The 21122-nt window shown below is 55.3% G+C and overlaps 2 protein-coding genes across 5 annotated transcripts in view; one reads left to right on the forward strand and one right to left on the reverse strand.

The window, feature by feature from the left end:
- The window catches only part of LOC150038941 (E3 ubiquitin-protein ligase RNF13), a 36633-nt gene extending 32656 nt beyond the window's left edge, over nt 1–3977 (forward strand). For all 4 annotated transcript variants that reach the window (XM_090328219.1, XM_090328220.1, XM_090328221.1 and 1 more), the window contains 3 exons: nt 15–108; nt 2343–2423; nt 2653–3977. In XM_090328219.1, coding sequence (XP_090184345.1) covers nt 15–108; nt 2343–2423; nt 2653–3014 — 537 coding nt within the window. In that variant the 3' untranslated portion in view covers nt 3015–3977. The remainder of the gene's footprint in view (nt 1–14; nt 109–2342; nt 2424–2652) is intronic.
- A 3689-nt stretch (nt 3978–7666) lies between these two features.
- Nucleotides 7667–11545, reverse strand: LOC150038942 (profilin-2). The gene is made up of 3 exons (XM_090328195.1): nt 11347–11545; nt 9937–10129; nt 7667–8306 (listed from the first exon to the last, which is right to left on the reverse strand). Exons 1-3 carry the CDS (start codon nt 11476–11478, stop codon nt 8209–8211), a joined length of 423 nt encoding a protein of 140 aa, XP_090184321.1. The 5' UTR covers nt 11479–11545; the 3' UTR covers nt 7667–8208.
- Nucleotides 11546–21122: the final 9577 nt, after the last annotated feature.

The following is a 21122-nucleotide window of genomic DNA, read 5'->3' on the forward strand; positions in this document are numbered from 1 at the left end:
TTCTTCTTTTTTAGATCACAAAATTTGTCCAGGACAGACATAGAGCTAGAAGAAACAGGCTTCGTAAAGATCAGCTCAAGAAACTACCTGTACATAAATTCAAGAAAGGTGGGGTGGGGCTGGGAGTTTGGCCTAGTGGTAGAGTGCTTGCTTAGCATACACGAAGACCCAGGTTCGATTCCTCGGTACCTTATATATAGAAAAGCCGGAAGTGATGCAGTGGCTCGTGTGGTAGAGCACCAGCCCTGAGGAAAGCCCAAGGCCAGTGTTCAGGCCCTGAGTTCAGTCCCCTGGACTGGCAAAAAAAGAAAAGAAAGAAAGAAAAAGAAAGGTGGGGTGATTTTGTTTCCTTTGGTGTAGTTGCACATACACTGTGACTACCCTCCACCCTGGCTAACACCACACAGAAAATACAAGACATACATACATTTCTTTAAATTAATTTTTGCCCGTCCTGGGTTTGAGCTCTGGGCATGGGTACTGGTCCCTGATCCTAGCTTCTTTGGCTCAAGGCTAGTGTTCTACCACTTGAACCTTGGGATCTGACTTAGTTGCCCAGGCTGGCTCCAAAGGCAGTCCTCGGGTCTCAGCCTCCTGAGTAGTTAAGATGATAGGCGAGATCCACTGGTGCCTGGCCGGCAGAGAATTTAAGAAAAAGGTGTCTGAACTGCTTTTTATTATCATCTGTGTAGCAGTTCTGAACAGTGTCTTGAATAAAGTAATGCTCTGGGTCAGGGTGGTCTACCTCCACATTTCTTCTTGTTCTCCTGGCCCTTCAAGCCTGTGTAATGTGGTGCTGAGCTAAGTACAGCAGCTACTGAATTCCTGCCCCTTATGTGGATCGTCTCATTTAATTCTCAGAATTCTGTGAGGTAGGCGCTGTTATTATCCCTTTTTCCCCTGTCCCCTCTGGTTAGAGAGGAGGAACTAGAAGGTCAGGGAGGTGCAGAACTTTAGTCAGTGCTATAGAACCAGTGTTGAAAGAGCTGGATAGAATGCAGGACTTGCAGCAAACTTACCTGCTTTTGGACCCTCCGATGTTTTTCTCTAACATGTTCATGCAGTACACGAGTGAAAGCAAGTCACAAAGGCTTCTTAGGTCATTGCTAAATCATTTGGATAAGCAGCTGTGTTTAAGAAAGACTTCCAGGGCCGGAAGCATAGCCTAATGGTAATGTGCTCACCTAGCATGTACGAAGCCCTGGGTTCGATTCCCTGGAACCACCTACACAGAAAAAGCCGGAAGTGACACTGTGACTCAAATGGCAGTGCACTAGCCTTGAGCCAAGGAGAAAAAAAAAAAGTGTCCAAGGACAGTGCTCAGGCCCTGAGTTCAAGCCCCAGAACTGGCCAAAAAAAAAAAAAAGAAACAAACAAAACTGACTCAAGTGCTGTGGCTCAAGTGGTCGAGGTAGAGCACTAGCTTTCAGCTAACGTGCTCAAGGACAGTGCCCAGGCCCAGAGTTCAAGCCCCACAACTGACCAAAAAAATACTTCCAGGCTGCTACTCCCGTTAAAAATTTGTAATTTGAATTTCAAGAAGCTATGAATTTAACGTCTGTGATTGTAAAGGTGATGCAGTCAGGTGTAAGATTATTAAAATGGCAGTGGTGTTGGGGACAGACGAGATCTGTGTGTCTGGCCGTTTGCTTACCTCACTTTCCTCACCACCCAGAAAGCTGGGGTAACACGTTCACAAACGAAGGTGGATGTCAGACCTACACACTTGACGAAATACCACAGAAATGTATTTACTTTTAAAAAACATTTGGTTGATCTGAATGGTTGCTGAGCGTGCATGGGCCCTGACCTCAGCCTGGAAACAGTAATCAATGACTTAGACAAGGAAATTTCCTTCCTTGTGCAAAATATGTCAAAAGTAGCACGTGAACAACATGTAAAACACGAATATAATTATGAGCCTTATCAAAACCATTGATAAGATGAGCAAATGTGCTATCCATTTTTAATTTAGGTAAAAGGCTGATCAATCTTTGAATCTGACATAAAACCAACAAAGGCAACACCAGTGATCCATAATCAAAAATATTCAAAATAATCAAGGAAAATGAAGTTATAAATTAGAAAAGCTGCAAAGCTTTTCTGCTGGTTGTGTGCAGTGGCTCCTGCCTGCCATCTGTCCCACCTCCACTGAAAGCACAGGTAGGAATTGTGTCCTGGGTAAACACGAACCCCTATCCAGAAAGAATGACAGGAGTAAGGGCAGGAGGTATGTGGCTCAAGTTGTAGAGAACCTTAAGAGCACAAGGCCCTAAGTTCAAACTTGAGTGCCCGGAAAAGCTGTATCTGCGTTAATGTTTGCTCATGGTTTTCCATTTCAGGAGATGAGTATGATGTCTGTGCCATTTGTCTGGATGAGTATGAGGATGGAGACAAGCTCAGGGTCCTCCCCTGTTCCCACGGTAAGAGTGGTCACGTGGTGCCTTGAGTTACATGTGGAATAAGCGCATTTAGCTCAGCACATTCCACAGAAGAGGCAGAGTGCGTCACGGGCCAGGCTTTCCACTAGGAGGAATGGGGGTGTGGTTCATGAAAATGTGCGCACGTTCATGTCTGTCACACAGGAAGCGATGAAACACAGTGTCCTTAGCCAGAGAGTCCGAACTCAAGTTGTCTCTCTTGCTTTAACAGCTTACCACTGCAAGTGTGTAGACCCTTGGCTAACAAAAACCAAAAAAACCTGTCCTGTGTGCAAGCAGAAGGTTGTTCCTTCTCAGGGTGATTCAGACTCTGACACAGATGGCAGCCGAGAAGAGAACGAGGTGTCGGAGCACACCCCTCTGCTCAGGCCGTTCGCATCTGCCAGCACCCAGTCCTTCGGAGCGCTGTCAGAAGCACACTCCCAGCAGAATGTGACCGAGTCCTCGGACTATGAGGACGATGACAACGAGGACACTGGGAGCAGTGACGCTGAGAACGAAGGTAGCGGCCGCAGCGTCGTGGTCCAGCTGCAGCCCGGTGAACGTGACTACAACATAGCAAACACTGTGTGACGGACGTGGTGACTGGCCTACTGTCTCTAACATGCTCCTTGAGATCTATAACTTGGTTTTCTGCTCCTTTCAGATTACTGTAGAAATAACTTGTTTGCTATTCTAGCTTCATCAGATGACTGATACAGGCTTTGACCCCGTACTTCATTTTACTAACAAGTGACAGACTGGTGCTGCAACTCAGGCATCAAGTGAGTGCTTTGGGGGTCAGATACAGCCAGATCCTTTTGTTAAATTCTCAGTACAGCTTGCTTGCAGTATGCCCAGTGTGTGTTACACACACAGTCAGTGCTGTGGTCCTGTGGCAGGATCGAGGCCAGCCACAGAACCGCTGAGCTGGACACTGGCTCTCTTTGCTCAGACTGCCCATCAGTACCAGAGGCAGCAAGGTAGTTTTGCACTTTCCCTCCAGCCCCACAAAGAAACGCAAAGCTATCTTTCCTTCCTGTTCTCAAGTTGTCTCATCCTATAGGAAAGATCTGCAGTTGGTATAGATTTCAAGGTTATCTTTTTTTTCCAGTTTTTAGTACTGCAGTGTTAGGTTATAAATTTGACTCAGCTGTTCAAGCACTGTCTGGACTTTAGGCACGGATTTCAGTGTCCTCAGGGGTTCTCTGTTGTCATCAGAGCAAGGACGAGACACTGCACATGAATGCCACACTTCAGCAGCTGATAATACTGGGATCATATACCTCTCAATAAAGAGCATCTCGTGCTAATTAGTTAATTAGCCCTGCTAATAAACTACATACAGAGGATATTACTCAAGTATTGGATTTGGAAGTAAGTGTTGCTTATGTTAACAACTAATGTATGAAAACAATGTATTATGAAAAGCTAACTCATACATTAGTGTGACTATGTAAAAATACTTAATGTATAATCAGAATGCTAAGGATTTTTGTATGGCCTTGAATGAGGGGAGTTGACTGTTAATAAATGTTTTCCACTCTTAAGAGCCAATGAGTATTCTACTACTGTACTGTCACATTCGCCTTACTTAGGTGCAGAATGTTCTACAAGGTCCACGGCCCACATCAGCCAGACAAGTCTTCAGAAATTCATGGCATTGAGACGATGACCAAAAACACCCCCAAATAAGCAGTATACATCTTGAGACCTCATTGTAATGATAGTGTCTCTTCACAGTAGAGACAGACAAGGGAAACCGAATCAAGTCAGGGTGTGGAACAAGTGGACTAGGTATGAACCTTTGTGGCTTAAGAAAAAGTATTTTAAAATGTGTTAAAAGTATTAAAAAAAAATAGGAGAAAGGGATATGTATGTGTGAATGGTTGTATGATCTGAAGCCAGACCCTGGTTGGTTCATACTTGTAATCCCAGCAACTCAGGAAGCTGAGATCTGAGGATAGCAGCTTGAAACTAGGTAGGACAGGAAAACCAGTGACTCTCCAGTTAACTACCAAGAAGCTTGAAGTGATGGAGGCTTCAGTGGTAGAGCACTAACCTTGAGTGAGAACATTTAGGGACAGCGCTCAGGCCCTGAGTTCTAGCCCCAGGACCAGCACATGCACATAAATACATGTTCTAAAACCGGTGAATGCAACCTACGTTGTTAATACTACCTCACCCCTTTCTCCTCTAAGAGGAAGGGCTTGAGAAACTGTTACCTTGGAGACTAAGCAGAGGTTGAAATGTGCTTGGTTGTATGGCCCTAACCTTGTGAATCATTTGCTTAACTTGGTCAGGTTACAAAGCACTTACATGCAAATAACTGCATGATAAATACTAGCTTTAAAAACCCTTTAAAGCCATGCTTAAATGGAGTATTTTTAGCAAAGTCACTGTAATGTATTATATGCATCATGGTTTATCTCTTCAGTTTGTTGTTTTGTTGGTTGTGGGGCTTGAATTCTGGGCCTGGGCATTGTCCCTGAGCTCTTCAGCTCAAGGCTACTGCCCTGCCTCTGGAGCCAAAGCCCCACTTAGCTCCAACTGGAAGTGGCCAAGATCTGAGGCTCAGGTTCAAAGCCAGCCTCCTGAATAGCTAGGATTACAAGTGTGAGTCACTGCCCGGCTTCTTCAGTTCCTAATCCACAGTTGAAAGCAAAAACCTCTGGTTCCTTTCCATTTGAATTAGTTTTTCTAGGTCTAAGGTTTGTTTGTTTTTCTGAAATTCCAAATCTGTGATTTCACTGTAAAACGACTTATGAGATATCTTTAATAGCACTTGCTAAGAAAGAGTTGTCCTTTTTTCTCTTAATATTCACTTAAAGTTATGTATTTAATAAGTTTATTGAATGGGATGATAACTAAAATGAAAATACACTTGTATTAAACACCTAATTTTTAAGGTTTGAATTATAAAATTAACATGTTTATTAAAACACGGGAAATCAAAGCATAGTCACTCAGAAACGTAGCCTAGAAATCAACTTACCTTGGACATTCTGCCTTCAGAAATATATAAGCATATGTTTCTGTCATGCTTCGACATCTGTTTCACTCAAAGAACATAAAATGGTTTATCCAGCCCTGGTTACCCTATGTGCTGTCTACAAGGGTGCATGCTAACGTCACAGGCACACAGTCAAGTCCGCGTGTCTGTATTTCTGTGTTTTCCTATTGGGCTTGTGGGCAGACTTTCTCATTACTGTAGTGGTAGCCACCCTCCTAGACCCTCCTTCACACGTGCCCACTACTCTCTCAGGGCTCACTACCACCTTGACCCCAAAACTGTAACAACAACAAAATATAATGTATTCTCAGATAAATGTACTCTGTTTTTCTCAGGAAAAAGGACATTACACTGAGGGAAATAAAGGCTGAATTGAATGATTTCAGTTTCCAGGCTATGTCTGCCCCACATCTCTCCATACTCTCAGAGCCTACGTGTACAAGTTCAGAATGAATGCTCCCAGCTTCTCAAAACACTGCTAATGTGCAGTGCATTTTAAATAAGGAAACCATCTCCAGCCCACTGTTGCTCAAAGGCAACAGGCTACTGGAGAATGAGCAGGGGCCCTGGTGATTACTTCTGAGAAGGGCTTTCCAGGGTTAGTGATGGATCCTCGTGGCCAGGGTGGGGTCTCTGCATGGTAACCAGCTCCACTTTCACTTAACTCCACTGTCTTGAGTCTCCTGTTCTAAGTGTCTGCTTGGTATCTCATGGTAATAATGACTAAACAGGTCTAAATTTACATAACCAACTAAGCTTTCATACACAGATGGGAAACTTAGGAACTCCAGAATTGAACTGCTCGAGCATGGTCAACATGTTACTCGGAAAGCCGCAAAGTGCAAGAACTTTCTAGTGCTCTTATGTGATGTCTGTACACGGCTCCTGCTCCGATGTGTAAGTCCTGACAGTCAACCCAGAACCCTTAGTCATGTGTCCTTGGGCCTCTCACACAGAGAGGTGAACAGAAGAGTACACTTACTTTCTGGTAGGAAGGTCCATTTTCTTCACCAACCTGAAAAAGTGCCCCAAATTGACTAAAAGCCACATTTAATAGACCAGAGCCTACTATAAACAAATTTGTAGTTATTCAGATTTCATGCCTGCACAGGACTTTATATTCCCACCGTGTCAAAAACAGTAACTATAACCAAGCATGGATGCCCCACCTGACATCCATGTATATTTGTAAGCCAACAATTCGCATAAAAAACACGAGTCTAGAGTATTTGGTTGGAATAAATTTATTTCATCTGTCTGTAAACAAGGTGTTTAATAGTTATGGCATTTTTTAAAATGCATATTAAATCAGATGAGTTAGACTGTATCCCAGATGTAACAAAGTGCAGGGAAAGAAATGGACAAACCAGCAACAAGATCTGTTTTTAAATCTGTACATTATCCACAAGGCCCAAACAATAAAGCAGTTACTAGAACATCCCCAAAGTAGTGCCATTCGAAAGAAACCCTTTACTAGGTCAGTGAAAATCCATCTCACAATAGCAACAGTTCATTTGAACAATAGTATGGCACAGAGTACATTATGAAAAAAAAAAATCACAAGACAGCCAAGTCCACAATAAAGCAACCTCATATAAAAACCCAAGCGGCAAATAAAGATTGGTCCTAGGAGGAACAAACCGGACGCACTCCAGATGGTTACGTGGGGTACCTAATTCCATAATGGCAACCTTGTACAGTGTCACTAGAGAGTAGAGCTGGTGTGCAAAGCAGAAGACAGGAACACAAATCTGAGCCATTGCAAAGATGGAGTTCAATGATGGGGATTCAGTCACTATGGTTACTATAAGGTCATGGGAGGAAGTGCCTTTTGCTCTTGCTTTGCAGTTGCGCTCTTCCCGTGTCACTTCCAGTGACACTACAGAATAACTCTGTCTTAAGAGCAACCACAACACTCAAAGCAAATACTGCAGCTCTCACTAACTCATCAACCAAGGGGGAGTTCATGGGCTAAACAAACCAGGCACTGCACAGAAGAGGATGGAAGCAAACCAAAGACCTTATGCGCGAAGGGAGGGGCTGAGAGAAGAGGAAGGAGTGAAGGAAAGATGCATGCACTTTTCCCTCCCAACCATGCCTTACAAAAGGAAGACTAAATGAGCCAAGTAAATGCTCAAAGTGCGTACAAGACGTCGATCAAATTAGATTGTACAACCGGCACCTTGCTTAATATTAACTTATTTAGTAATCAGTATCCCATTAATTGCTAAGTGATGCCCAACTTGGCATGCCCCTCCCCCCAATTTCAAGGTATCATGCAAATGATTATTGTGCTGCAATTATGTTGCCAGATAAGGGTTGGTTACAAACAGTGGTAAACATACAAATGACCCATTGGGCACACAGGAATCATGACCTTAGAAAATAGGGAAAGAAAAACTAGCCACCAAGCCTAGTGTGGTGGCAGTGTGACCATAACTGGGGTGGTGATGCCATCTGCTAGGTGGACAGGGAGAGGCTGCTCACGCGTGAGGCCTCCTCACACGCTGTCCTGTCCCGGGGACACCTTCCTTTCCCATGACTATAACCAATGCTGGAGCACACAAGGAAACAAAACAGAAGTGAACAGAATTACCGAGGGGTGGGGGAGATAAAGGAAAACAGCTTTCCCCACCATCAGAGGGATACAAAGGAGACACAGGTTCATACCCCATCACCCTGCGTTGCTAGTAACATTTCCAGAATAAGACTTAAGCTTACAGCTAGGAAAGTGTAAGAGCGACCTCCCCTAATACTTCACGGTCTGCCTAGCGGCTAGAACCCAGAGTCTCTCAAGTACTTTGCCATCGAGTATGCCTTCTTATTCAATCCGCCTCCATGGACCCCTTCTTTTCCCATTACAAAGACCAAGACTGAAAGAGAAAGAAGAAAAGGGTTTCAGGAGGAGTGTTAATCCAGAGAGTCACACAGCAGGTGGATCCTGGTTAGCGAGCTAACAAGAGTTAGTTTTCCACGAACTGTCAAGCACTCAAGTCAGAACGGAGAGCTCGGAAGCCTATAAAGAGCCCGATACTACTGAGCAGCGTCAGCACAGGCAGCAGTTCCACACCCTGTCCACACCCTGACCACTTACTATCTCCCACTGTAAGGCAAAAAGTTCTGATGATGTGGCAAATTCATATTTACTCCCAAATGGATGAGCTTTAAACACTCAGGTAGGTAGTGTGTTTGTTTACAAATCCTCAAATTTAACATGCTTGGTGAGTACAAACTCCATTATATCTTATCGGTGAGACAGTTACGTGTGAGTAAATAAGGAATCGCTACTTCCAGAAAAATGTGACAACTTTAAACAGCCAGAAAAACCTAAAATACAAGTATTTCAGTCTTATCCATACAGATAATCCTCACTCTGCTATTTTTTTTTGGCCAGCCCTGGGCTCGAACTCAGAGCCTGAACACTGCTCTACTGTCCTTGGGCTTTCTCAAGGCTAGAGCTCTACTACCACTTGAGCCACAGCACTCCTTCCAGCTTTTCCTACTTACGTAGTACTGAGGAATCGAACCCAGGTCTTCGCGCATGCTGGGCGAGCACTCTACCACTAGGCCAAACCCCGGCCCATTCATCTTGTTTTTGAGTCTAAAATCCTGAAACAGGCTTACTAGCAGGTGTGTAACACTCGGCTCCACAGTGGAAGGCGAGGTCCGGCTCTGCTAGGCTCGCCTGTCACAGGCTGCACTCACGCCACTGGGTGGCAGCAGCTGCCGCCCTTGGAAACTTGTGCGGAGCCCGAGGCTGCTTTTTTAATTTTAAATGTATAGAATATGTATTTGTGTGAGCAGCTCATGCTTAGACCTGTCTACTCTTTCAAGTCATGCAGCTTTTCCATAGACAAAGGACTGGCACCTAGGAGTGGCCTTTGGGTGGTCACTGGGACGCGGGAGAGATTTAATGTATTGCATGGGGGGCTGGCTCAGCTCCTCGAGCCGCCTACAGGGCCTTCTTGTCAACGTTCCTACAGGCTGATGCGGTTACATGTCAGAAAAAAACCCTCAATGCCAACTTCCTTTGAAAAAACGGGTCTACTTCAGTTTCTGTCAGGTTGACAGCGGTATTTGGATCAAGAATGCAGACTACTTTCTGCAGTGCTGCTCGGACATGCTCTGCCTTGGCAGATGGCCAGCCCGCCCTGCAGGGGACAGGAGTGTCCCCCAGCAGGGCTCCTGGCTGACCGGGGGCCAGGCCTCCCTGCGGCCCTCCTGTCCCCCTCCTGTCCCCAGCAGGGCTCCTGGCTGGGCCCGGGGCCACCCGCCCTGCGGCCCTCCTGTCCCCCTCCTGTCCCCAACAAGGCTCCTGGCTGGCCCCGGGGCCACCCGCCCTGCGGCCCTCCTGTCCCCCTCCTGTGCCCAGCAGGGCTCCTGGCTGACCGGGGGCCAGGCCGGGGGGCCGGGGTGAAGGGGGCGCGCGGAGCCCGGCCGGGAGGCGTCCACTCGGGAGGTTCCTAGGGGACCCGGCATGCAGCCCGGACCCGCCGCGCTCACCTCTGCCGGCGCGCCCCACGGCCACGTTGTAGGTGGGCTCCCCGCCCTGGCTCTTGGTCCGGATGTCCATGGTGCAGTCTCCGTCCACGTACAGGCTGTCCCGGATCACCGAGCACTTCTTGGCGCCCAGGGTGAGGCCGTTGGTGAAGAACCCTTCTCTGTCCTTCCCTACAATCATGTCTATCTCCAGTGGCTGTCCGCGGGGAGGACACACAGAAGGAGAGCTGCCATTAGTTCCTGCCACGCGCACGGTGGTGAGGCTCCGGGGGCCCGGGCGGGGGGGGGGGCGGGGGAGGGGGAGGAGGCCCGAGGGGGGGCGCGCGCCTTTCCCGCCGCCCACTCCGCCCCGGTTCGCCGGTGCCCGGCCGCCTGGACTCGAGTGGGGGCCGGGGCTCTGAGTGGCCGGCGGTGGACACCGGGCGAAACGCAAGCGTAGACCTTAGAGACTCCGAATGGACGGGCGGCGCGCGGGGAGGGCGGGCGCTCCCCGGCAGCCCCGGGTCCCCGCCGGCCCGGCCTCCGCGCGGCCGCACACCGCAGCGCCCCGCCGCCGCCCGCCCTCCGGCCCGAGCCGGAGGACGCAGAGCGGGGCGGCCGGCGGCGGGGCGCCGGGGAGCGGCGTCGCCCCCGCCGGATCTGCAGAGTCATAGCAGGCCCGGCCCTCTCCCGGCGCCCGCGGCCGGCCCGCGCGCGGGGCCCGCACACAAAGAGCGGCCGCGGGCGCCGGGCGGGAGCCGGGCGCGGGCGGGCGGGCGGCGCGCGTGGGCCACCCCGCCGTCCAGGGGCGGCCGCTCCCCCGTGCCGGCACCCGAGGCCCAGCGCGTCCGCACGCGGGACCCGACTTGTGCGGGAAGGGGGCGCGGGGCGGGCGCGGGGCAGAGATTCGCAAGACAATAAGCGGCGCCCGAGGCCCGGGAGGAGGCGGCGCGGGGCCGGGGTCGCCGGCGCACGGACCCTCGGAAGCCCCCCGAAGCCGCCCCTCTCCGAGCCCAATTGCGTAATGCGGAGTACCGGGGCTAGGATGGATCTCCACAGGAGCAATCGATGGCAGTTCGCCATCTTGAAGAATTGAGAAAAAAACATCGGTGGAGCCGAAGCCGCGATCCACGAATCCATCCCCGGGGTCCGCGCACGTTCCGCGCGGAGCCACGGCCGGGCCCGGCGGCCCTGCCCACCCGGCCGGGGCCTCGCGGGACCGCGGAGCGGGGCCTCAGCCCGGCCACGACGGGGCCCCTCGGGCAGGGAGGACCCCCGCCCACAGCCCGCTCCCCCGCGGGACCGGGGGTGGACTCCAGCCCCGCTCGCCCGCGGGGACCCGGACGATCCGCGCCCCGCGGTGCCCGCCGGCCCGGCCGGCCCGCGCAGCGCCCTCGAGGCCCCGGCCCGCCCGGCCCGCCCGGCCGCGCTCACCGTGATGCTCTGGAAGACGCCCCCGGCCGTGGCCGCCCAGACGTATTTGGCGTCGCAGTAGCCGACGATGGCGGCCTCCTGGCAGCAGCCGTCGCACATGAGGTTGTCCACGTAGCTCTGCCAGCCGGCCATCTTCGCCCCTTCGCACTGCGGTGCGGGCGGCGGCGGCGGCGGCGGCGGCGGCGGCGGCGGCGGCAGCGGCGGCGGCGGCGGCGGCAGCGGCGGCGGCGGCGGGCGCGGCGCGGGGCGGGGCGGGGGCGGGAGGAGGCGGCTCTGCGCAGGCCCGACCGCCCCCTCCGCGGGGCCGCGCGGGACGGGCGCGGGGCCGGCGGGCGGGGCGCGGGGCGCCCGCGAGCGGCGGAGGGCGCGGCAGGGGCGGCGGCGGCGCGGCTGGGGCGGCGCTGGGCGGGGCTGGCGGGGCGGGGAGGCGGGGCGGAGAGGCGGGGGGAGGGGCTGCGGGGCGGGGGCGCGCGCCGCGGCGTGCGCGTGCACGGGCGCCCTCCGCGGGTCCCCGGAGGGCGGAGCGGCGCGGGCGCGCGCGCAACCCCGGCTGCGGTGGCGATGCCCACGGGGTGCGGACGGCGGGAGCCGGGGTGCAGAGCCGGCGCCGCGGTTCCCCGGGCGACGGCACGCGCCGCGCTCGCGCCTCGCTGCGCTCCTTTGTGGCGGCGGCGGCGGCGGCGCTGGGCGCGGGCGCCCGATCTTCCCGCAGCCGCCGGCCGAGCCGGCGCGTGCCCCGCGGAGCTCGGGGACTGCGGTCTGGAGGCCGCGTGGGCTGGTCCTCCAGAAGCGCCCAGACCAGCGCCGGGGAACAAAGCCGGCCGGCGCGGGACGCGGGGCGGCCGAGGTGGGAAGGCTGCGGGGGGCCGGGGCGCGCCGGGGACTGCGGCGGAGGGGGCGGCGCTGGGCCTGGCGCGCGCCCGAGCGCGTGCCCAAGCGCGTGCCCTCGCGGGGCTGGGGCGAGGGGCCGGGGCGCCGGGGCGGGCGCGGGGCCTGGGCCGGGCCGGGCCGGAGCGAGCGGAGCCCCGGCCCTGGCGCCGTCACCCCGCACGGTTAACGGCAAGCGGGGATCGGGAGCCACGCGGCCATCAGACAGCGGCCTCCGCCGCGCCGCTCTGAGGCTGTGGCTCCCGGACCTCCGCCGGGCTCCCCGCCCGCCCCAGCCCCAGCCCCAGCCCCGCGGCCGCCTGTCCACGGGAGAAGCGTGGCCCCAGCCTGCCTCAGTCCTCGGCCCCTGAGCCTCTTCCTCCACTCCATCCGCAGCGCCTTTTTCTGCCTCTTCTGGGCGTGCGGTGCTGAGGAATCGAGCCCAGGGCTTGGTGCATGGGAGCCGAGCTCCCCGCCGCTAGGCGAGGTCCCCGACGGCGGGGGTCGTGGAGGGCGTCCCGAGGGCGGGGACCTGGCCTAGCGGATGGGCCCTCCACCACCCCGCCCTCGGGATGCCCCCCACCACCCCGCCCTCGGGACGGGCCCTCCACCACCCCGCCCTCGGGACGCCCTCCACCGCCCCGCCCTCGGGATGGGCCCTCCACCACCCCGCCCTCGGGACGGGCCCTCCACGACCCCGTGGTCCTCGGGACGGGCCCTCCACCACCCCGCCCTCGGGACGGGCCCTCCACGACCCCGCCCTCGGGACGGGCCCTCCACCACCCCGCCCTCGGGACGCCCTCCACGACCCCGCCCTCGGGACGGGCCCTCCACCACCCCGCCCTCGGGACGCCCTCCACGACCCCGCCCTCGGGACGGGCCCTCCACCACCCCGCCCTCGGGACGCCCTCCACGACCCCGCCCTCGGGACGGGCCCTCCACCACCCCGCCCTCGGGACGCCCTCCACCACCCCGCCCTCGGGACGCCCTCCACCACCCCGCCCTCGGGACGCCCTCCACCGCCCCGCCCTCGGGATGGGCCCTCCACGACCCCGTGGTCCTCGGGACGGGCCCTCCACCACCCCGCCCTCGGGACGGGCCCTCCACGACCCCGCCCTCGGGACGGGCCCTCCACGACCCCGCCCTCGGGACGCCCTCCACCACCCCGCCCTCGGGATGGGCCCTCCACGCCTTGTCTGGCCCTCATGCGTTACAGAAGTGTCTCAATTGGACACGACCCTCCATGCAGACGAGGTGCAGACCACACCTGCCCTGTCCCTTCCCCGAGCAACCTCAGCACGCTGTGTTCTGCCACCTGCACCAGTGTGCAGGACTGTCCGCCGAGGCTGCCCTCCTCCCCCTGCTGCCCCCCTCCTGTCCCCTCCTATCCCCTCCTGCTCCCCTCCTCCCCCTGCTGCCCCCTCCTCCTCCTGCTGCCCCCTCCTCCCCCTGCTGTCCCCCTGCTCTCCCCCTGCTGCCCCCCTCCTCCCCCTCCTGTCCCCCTCTTGTCCCCCTCCATCTCCTGGACAAGCTCTCCTTCACGCTCCTGTCGTTCTTTGTAAGTCTATGATAACTGGCCACGGGATTTCATTGCGATATGTCACAAACATAAATGCAGTAGTTTAATCACATTAACCACCCTCACTGAAACCATTTTTTAAGGCAACATCCACCCCTCGTATACTAAAACCCAGACATTCGTGAGAGACCTGCTGGGAGACTCCTCTCAGGCCCGTGGATGCTAGGAAACTAGGACCAGCAGACTTGGTCTCCAGATGCAATGAAATCATGGCCTGTACCAATGCAGTCACATTCTCAGAGACATGCACCACACGCTAAAAAGGCATGCCAATGCCCAAATCTCCACGTTATCATTGAGACGTATCCAAAACAAGCTATGGGAGAAAGCATGCAACATACGACATTCTCACCAGCGCTCTTTGAGTTGTAATCTGAGCCAGGGGCCACAGAGGGCATGGACCCTCAATATCTACCTGACTCCCAGTTAGCTCTAAGTTCTAGATCTCCCATTGCTGCTTCTGTAAGTGCATTGTTTGAATGAGTGTGTGTGTGTTCATTGTTCCTTTGGCTGTGATGCAAATACAATTCTTACAATGACTCTCAAGAAAGTCTCAAAGTCACTGTTCTGGCAGAAACGGAAAGACTCGGGCTCCTCAGCAGCCCTGGTGTCTTTCCCTGCACCCTATCTCATGTCCAAGGCTGGAGAAGAGTCTGGCTGGTCCCAGAGGCAAGGCTTCAGGCGTGCCAGGGTGGGTTATGCATTTGGGAGATGAGCTGGATGATTAGGTAACACAACGAGGCTTTTCCTGGGACACGAAAATTTCTAACAAATATTTGCCTCTTTTCTAGCAGAGGTTGGAGCCTGGCTGTGTGTGGCTGCCTGGAATAAAAGATGAAGCTTAGGAAAGCCAGCGCTGTCTCCTCCGTGAAGAGCCAGGCAGGGGCGGCGTGGGGAGAGGGAAGCAGCCAACTATGGAGGCTTTGGAGGGGTTTGAGGGAAAGAGGCTGGGCGAGGAGTCGGGGTTTGTGAGTGGCTGCGGTAGAGCTGGGCATGGGAAGATGCTGGCTGTAAGGTGGGCATTGTGTCTTGCTGTAGACCCTTCCCCACCCCCAATCCTTTTCAAAGCCCTTCAGATGTGGAATGTGGGTGTTGTGGCTTTGGAGACGGGTTCCTGGGCCTCTGGGCTTTCAAGGGCCTGGCTTTAGCACCAAACCTCGAGGGCTTTCTGAGAAGCGCTTTGGGAGGTCATTTTGGAGAGGGCTTCAGAAGGGACATCTGACGATGGTTTCCCAGAATGGGGCAGAGGGTGGAGACCTCTGTCAAAGTAGGGCATTTTCTGAACATTTGGCTACCTGTTAGAAGGCTCCATGGCTTGGTCTGGTTACCTAGAATGTACTTGAAACAAAACACAAGAGTGGTTGCTTTTGATGAAAAAGTCTAGGACTGGACCCTCTGAGAATTCGCCAGAGACCAAAGGCGGGAGTGCTGCAGACCAGCACTCGTCTAGCTGGAGAGGCGTGGGGCTGCGGCGAGGATTTGACAGCCAAATTGCCGTCCTCTGCAAGCTTTTGTCTCTTCTCAATTGGCTGCACGTGCAGACGTGCTTTCTGCGGTGTAATTGCCCCTGGGGTGGAGTCAGCACGAAAGGGGACGCAGCCCCAGTGCAGAGCCGAGGGAAACACACTGGAGGGGGGGGGGGTGTACCCAGAGCCGCTCTGCTTCCCCCTCCAGGGCACTGCGCCTTGCAGCCAGCGCTGGGCTCCCTGGCGCTTCCTGTTTTTGTGAAAATGCTTAACCTGCGGGACCGTCTGCGTGTGGCTTCACCCTTGCAGTTGTCGACGGTGATGTCCACCTGCCTGTTAGGCTCACCTGCGTGTGGTGTTTGCCTTTAAAAGCTCAGCCCCACAGCCGCTGGGGGCTGCTCCCTGCCAGCCCGAAGGTGGAGAGCAGCGTGGCTGCCGTGGTAACGCCTGGCGCAGGCCGTGGGTGCGAGTCCTGCTGAATACAGCACTAACGCCTCGGGGGGCTCTGGGAAGTGCCGGGAAAGAAACAGCAAACGCTCCTGTTTCAGTGCTTACTCCTTCACAGACTAGAAAATGGGGCTGCAGTTAGCACTGTCCGTCTTGGGGGAAAGGCTGCAGACAATTGAACAAGGTCTAAGGAAAAAGAGGGCCACAGAAACAGGGACAAAGTGGTTAATCGGCTCGATCTCAAGTAACTGCTAGAAACGCTAGCGACAGGGCAGTACCCACCAAATTGTCCCCAGAGGGTCAGGTGGCTGTGGCGGGCACAGTGCCAAGCAACAGCCTGTCCCACGCTTCCCGGTCCGCCTCTCACCGGCCACGCCTGTGCCTTTCCCGGAGGTGTGAAGCTGGGCTCGCAGCCCGGCCTGGGGAGCGTGGAGTTGAGTCCCGGCTGTGACCATCTGGGACACATTTCTTCCTGACCCTCGGGGCCATCACCCTGGCTCTCCTTTTCTTTCTTTCCCTCTATTTTGAGGAGTATCTGCCGATCTTGAATAAGTTACAAATATTAATTCTACGTCTTTGTTTCCACCTCTCTCCTCTACTGGGGCCGCGTGAAGCTCAAGCCTGGGGCAGGGACAGCGAGGGCCTGTGCTCTGCTCCCCGCCAGGTCACCATCTCAGAGCTCGGGGCTCTGTTCTCCTCCCCAGGGGTTCTTGGACCCCCATACAAACAGCCCCCCAGCAGCTCGGGTACACACTCAGGGATTGCTAGAAAAAAAGCCAAGGTCCAAGAGTCAGATGGGCAGAGAGACTACGGGGGGAGGAGGAGGAAGGGCTGGGGACAAAGCTGCCTGGCTGCTCTTTCCCAAAGCCTCTTCCTTTGGGAATGATATTGTTTCACAAGCCCTTGTCCGTGCACCCAGAAGGTGGTGGAGGAAGTCCTGTCCTTGCACTCAATCTCCCCAGCTCACACCGCTCTTTGCCTGGCAGATAGAGGTGGAATGCGCCTTTCTTTGGAGGGAAAGCTGCGTGGTGGATGGGTGGGGCCATTTTCTGACAACTAAGGAAACCCCCTTGTAATAAGCTGCCAAGCCTAGCCACCAAGTTGTTTTCTTAACCTGCTCGACCACGTGTGCGGCTTCGTCCTCGTTGACTTAGGGTCCCGCTCACCTGCGTGTAGTTACGGTCACCTGCGTGTAGTTACGGTCACCTGCGTGTGATGTTTACCTTTAAAAGCTCAGCTGCCCCGTGTGCTCGGGGGTGGGGGGCGCTCGCTGCAGCCCATAGCTGCTGGGCTACAACGACTCAGCTCCGGTCACGGGCTGCTGGTGACTGCGGTGCTGTGAGCTTGAATCCCACCCGAGTGGGATACACCACATCGAGCCGCCTGTGGCTGAGTCTATGTTTAAAACCCAGTGTGTGGGGCCAGGAGTTTGGCCTAGTGGTAGAGTGCTTGCCTGGCATGCAGGTTCGATTCTTCGATACCACATGCATAGAAAAAGGCTAGAAGTGGTGCAGTGGCTCAAGTGATAGAACGCTAGCCTTGAAAGCTCAGGAACAGTGACTGACAGAACTAAGGGGACCCCCACCGTGGACTCCACCAAGGAGCCTGTGGCCACCTTTGTAGGCCTGAGCTTTGGGGATCACAGCTTCCTCCAAGGACAGGGAGGCATAGGAACTCCCATTTATTCTGTAGCTGGCAGCGTCTGGGGCAGGGGTGCTTCTTCCTGCTAGGGTGACCGTCTTCTCCTTCAGGGTTGCTGGCAGCCCTCGGCCAGCCATGAGATTTACGTGAGACGTTACGGGGCGGAGCAGAGGCTGGAAGGGCGTAGGAAGCAGAGAGACGTGCAAGACCACTTGAGGGCCAGTGGACGGTTGGGCTCGGGGAGTCAGGAGAGGTTGGCATGAGCCCTTGTGGAGGCTTGTGGGGTGAGGGGGCCTAAAAGGAGCCCCATGACTGGGGAAGGAATGTCCTGGGCTCAGGCTGCAGCAGGCTCTGCTGTCCTGCCCAGCGCTCATCCGGAGCTGCGAGGGCAGAGCCTGGGCCTGCGCCGGGGAGACAGCGCTCGCTTGGGTGTTCCTGTTTGCTGTGTGCCAAGTTTAAGCAAGGGATAAACACTTGAATTCCTCGCTTAGGCTTTTGATTCATACACTACTGGGAGACACTGGTGCATTAGCAAAAAAAAAAAAAAAAAAATGGGGAGTCTAGACCAGAGGCCTCCTGGGGAGGGGAGCGGATGGCAGGTGTGTCCTGTGGGGACCGCGGGGTGGTGGGTGTGCAGCAGGGAGGAGCCAGGGCGAGATGGAACTTGTAAAAGACCAAAAATGGAAAGTACCAAAGCACAGAAACAGCCTCCGGAGGCCGGATGTTCTGTCCTAAGATGACAAGTTGGCCATGGGTAAGACAGAACGTCACGTCTCGGGCACACAGACCCTGGGCCTGCATGTTCTGTGTGTTCCCTTTGTGCCGCTGAGTGCTGTGCCAAGCTGCCCGGGGCGGGGGGGGGGGGGGATTCCAGGCTGGCTTGTGTCAACTACAGCTTCCACCAGAGGGGACCGGGAGTCCCGGGGCACAGGTCCTGCCATCCCCAGGGGTGCTCAAGGCGGATGCTCCACCATTGTGAGCCCAGCGCCACTCCCCGTGTTCTGGTGGCTCATGGGAGATAAGAGTGTCAGCCTCTCCCGCCCGGCTGGCGTCAGACTGCGGTCCTCCGATCTCAGCCTCCCGATGAGCTAGGATTACAGGAATGAGCCCTAGTGCCTGGCTGCGTATTTTATAGTTTATAAATGATATCGTGAGTCTCTCTCTTTGAGAGAAACTTCAGTATGTGGTTTTAGAAAATGTGACATTTTAGGAAAGTTTACACGTGTTCATCATAAAAAGCAAAACAAGAGACGGGCAAAAAAGTTTTAATGCAAAATTGAATTCTCCAGTGAAACTGGCTGGGTTTTGATGGTTTTCCCTGCCCGTGTTGAGCGATTTGATCATTCTACATTCTCACTGGTCCAGAGTTTTATCTGGAAATTCGTGCAGCAGAGCCTGCCGATGTCTTTGCCGCCTCCTGCTTTGCTCTGAGAGCTTGTACATCTGGCATCACTGTCGGGGCGCGGGCTGACAGAAGGTCACAGGTGTTGGGGAGGGCTCTGTCATCTTTCCTGTCCTGTCCTCTGTTTCTCAAGTGTTGTTTTTAGCCTTTGACTCTCCACTTGAAACATGAGATGTCACCACACTGTTGTCATCTCCCTCCTGACACACGGGGTTCCTCCCGGCTCAGTCACCGGCTCTTTCAGGAAACAGTCCTCTCTAGAATCTTCTGTCTCTTGCTGTCCTCCCCCGCCCAGCTGGCACCCTCTCATGTTGAGACTTGACACAGCAGACTGCCTGCCTTTATGGTTGCAGCTCACTGCATGAAATTCTTCATCTGTGTCTCCTGGAATATTGACGGGATGACAGGAGACACGGCTTTGGAGGCAGCGTGAGGTCTCCTCCATGTCAGGACACTGTAGTCCAGGCTGTGATGCCTGGCTGACCCGGGGTGAGGGGAAGCTGGGCTGAGGGGGCCTTGGACCTCCTCCCTCCCCTCACAGGTTTGCTGCCCTCCGACTCCTCTGCACTCTGCTCTTGCCCTCCTTGCAGCTGCTCACCAGCTGGGGGGGTGGGGGGATGTGCTGTCTTGGGGCTCATTTTCCTCCTCGGGTCTCTTACTGAGGTAGATCTGAAAGCCAAATGACAAGAGGTGTGGCTCTCCCGGCTGCTTCTTACCCATGGTTTACAGTTCTTATTTTTACGGCAGAACTCTTTTAACCCAAGCAAAATCTTGTGTGGAGTCTTAATATGCCACATGGGCAAAATCCAGGTGTCCCTTTCCTGGCTGCCCCACAGACCCCGAGTCCGGCTGCTGCTGGCAGTCGTCTCCCTCCTCAGAGGTGCGTGCAGCGGGCGCCCCTGCTGCAGGTGGGAGGCCGGGTGAGCTCAACCATCTGGCAGCGACTCGTGAAGGTACAGGGCGTTCTGCTGCCTGCAGCCCTCCCCTGCGCCTTCCATGGCGAGCCTAACCTCACAACCACCGACTTCTGTCCCTCTGGCTCTGTGTGGGCTGGGACTTGAACTCAGGGCCTAGGCGTCCTCCCTGAGCTTTTGTGCGCAAGGCTGGCTCTCTACCACTTGAGCACAGCTCCAGTTCATGTTTGCTGGTGGTTCACGGACAGTAACTGAGTCTCGCAGGCTTTCCTGCTGGACTCTCAGACCTCAGCCCTCGGAGGAGCCAGGATGCAGGCGCCAGCCACCGGCGCCCGCTGGCTTTGACGTTGAGAAGGCCCCGTGAGGTGGAGACAGGCGGTGTGAGCCTTCCATGCAACCTGACTCTCGGTCTTGCACGCCTCAGCAAGCTGTTTCTTTGATTGCTGAGTAGAACTTGACATCATTCTCTTCCTCTGCAGCTGCAGCCTCTGTAGAGTCCAGAGTCACCCAAAGGAACCTGGAGTCCGAGGTCTAGAAGGACCTGAGGCCCGCGTCCAGGCATGGGGCAGGCAGCGTGGGGCCTGTCTTCTCACAGGCCTGGGAGCAGGCAAGTGTGGGGAGCGCTGCCTCTCCTTGCTGGGGGCTGATGTCTGCAGTGGGGTGGGGACCTGCTGCCCACCAGGTCGCCCCCCTCAGCAGCCACAGCTGGTTGAGTCAGGCTGCAGATGTGGGGATGCCAGCACCTAAGGTCTTCACGATGCTCGAGGCCTGCCCGGAGAAAACCACGGCCTCCGCCACACAGGAGCAAAGCACAGCAGAGAGGCCAAGCTGAATGTCTCTTTTTCTTTGCTACTTTCTCATGTGCTGTGGTGGCAACAATGAAACCCTAACCCTGCCACCAGAAATCGGAGCAGGTCCGAGAATAACTAGCAGACTGCCTGTGTTTTTCCCTGTGAGGTTTCCATGCCGGCCATGGGCTGGCCTGCGTGCACAAGCTGCCCGTGTGCCTTTCCCCTCCCGTCAGAAAGCCTTGAAAGGAGCGTTCCCGCCGTGGGAATAACAGACCCTCTGAGCCCAGCCGGCCACCGGACCCCTGCACGGCTTTCGCTGCCCAACCGTCCAATAACGCCTCCCGCCGAGATGAGCGTGAGCTGCTGGCCTCACTCCTAGCGTGGACTCTGGTGGCCAAGAGCTAACGGTGAGCCTCCAGCCAGTCCCTCCTCGGGGCCCTGGGCCAGTGTCTCGTGGTACCTTCCTCCGACCGCAGTCCTTAGCACCCGTCTCTGCTGAGTGACCGTATACTTTCCCACTGAAGTTACTCCGTGGGTGCAGACACCGTGGATGGATCATGAAAGTAGAGGTACCTCCCTCACAGCAGGGAAGCAATGGCTGTGTGACATGTATTGTTCCACTTCTTCCTGTTATGTCCTCCCAGGGCTTGAACTCGGTGCCTGCGAGCT

The sequence above is a fragment of the Megascapheus bottae genome, unplaced genomic scaffold, assembly GCF_031878675.1.
Source record: "Megascapheus bottae isolate mThoBot1 unplaced genomic scaffold, mThoBot2.hap1 H_3, whole genome shotgun sequence".
In the NCBI taxonomy this organism is placed as follows: Eukaryota; Metazoa; Chordata; class Mammalia; order Rodentia; family Geomyidae; genus Megascapheus; species Megascapheus bottae.

What these genes read in the sequence shown, in the direction of transcription:
- LOC150038942 (XM_090328195.1), bottom strand. Translation starts at nt 11,478, where the DNA reads ATGGCCGGCTGGCAGAGCTACGTGGACAACCTCATGTGCGACGGCTGC. An exon ending in GCGTCTTCCAGAGCATCACG is followed by an intron (nt 10,130 to 11,346) that starts GTGAGCGCGGCC and finishes CCCCGCGGACAG; the next exon opens with CCACTGGAGATAGACATGAT. An exon ending in CGTGGGGCGCGCCGGCAGAG is followed by an intron (nt 8,307 to 9,936) that starts GTGAGCGCGGCG and finishes TTTCTCTTTCAG; the next exon opens with TCTTGGTCTTTGTAATGGGA.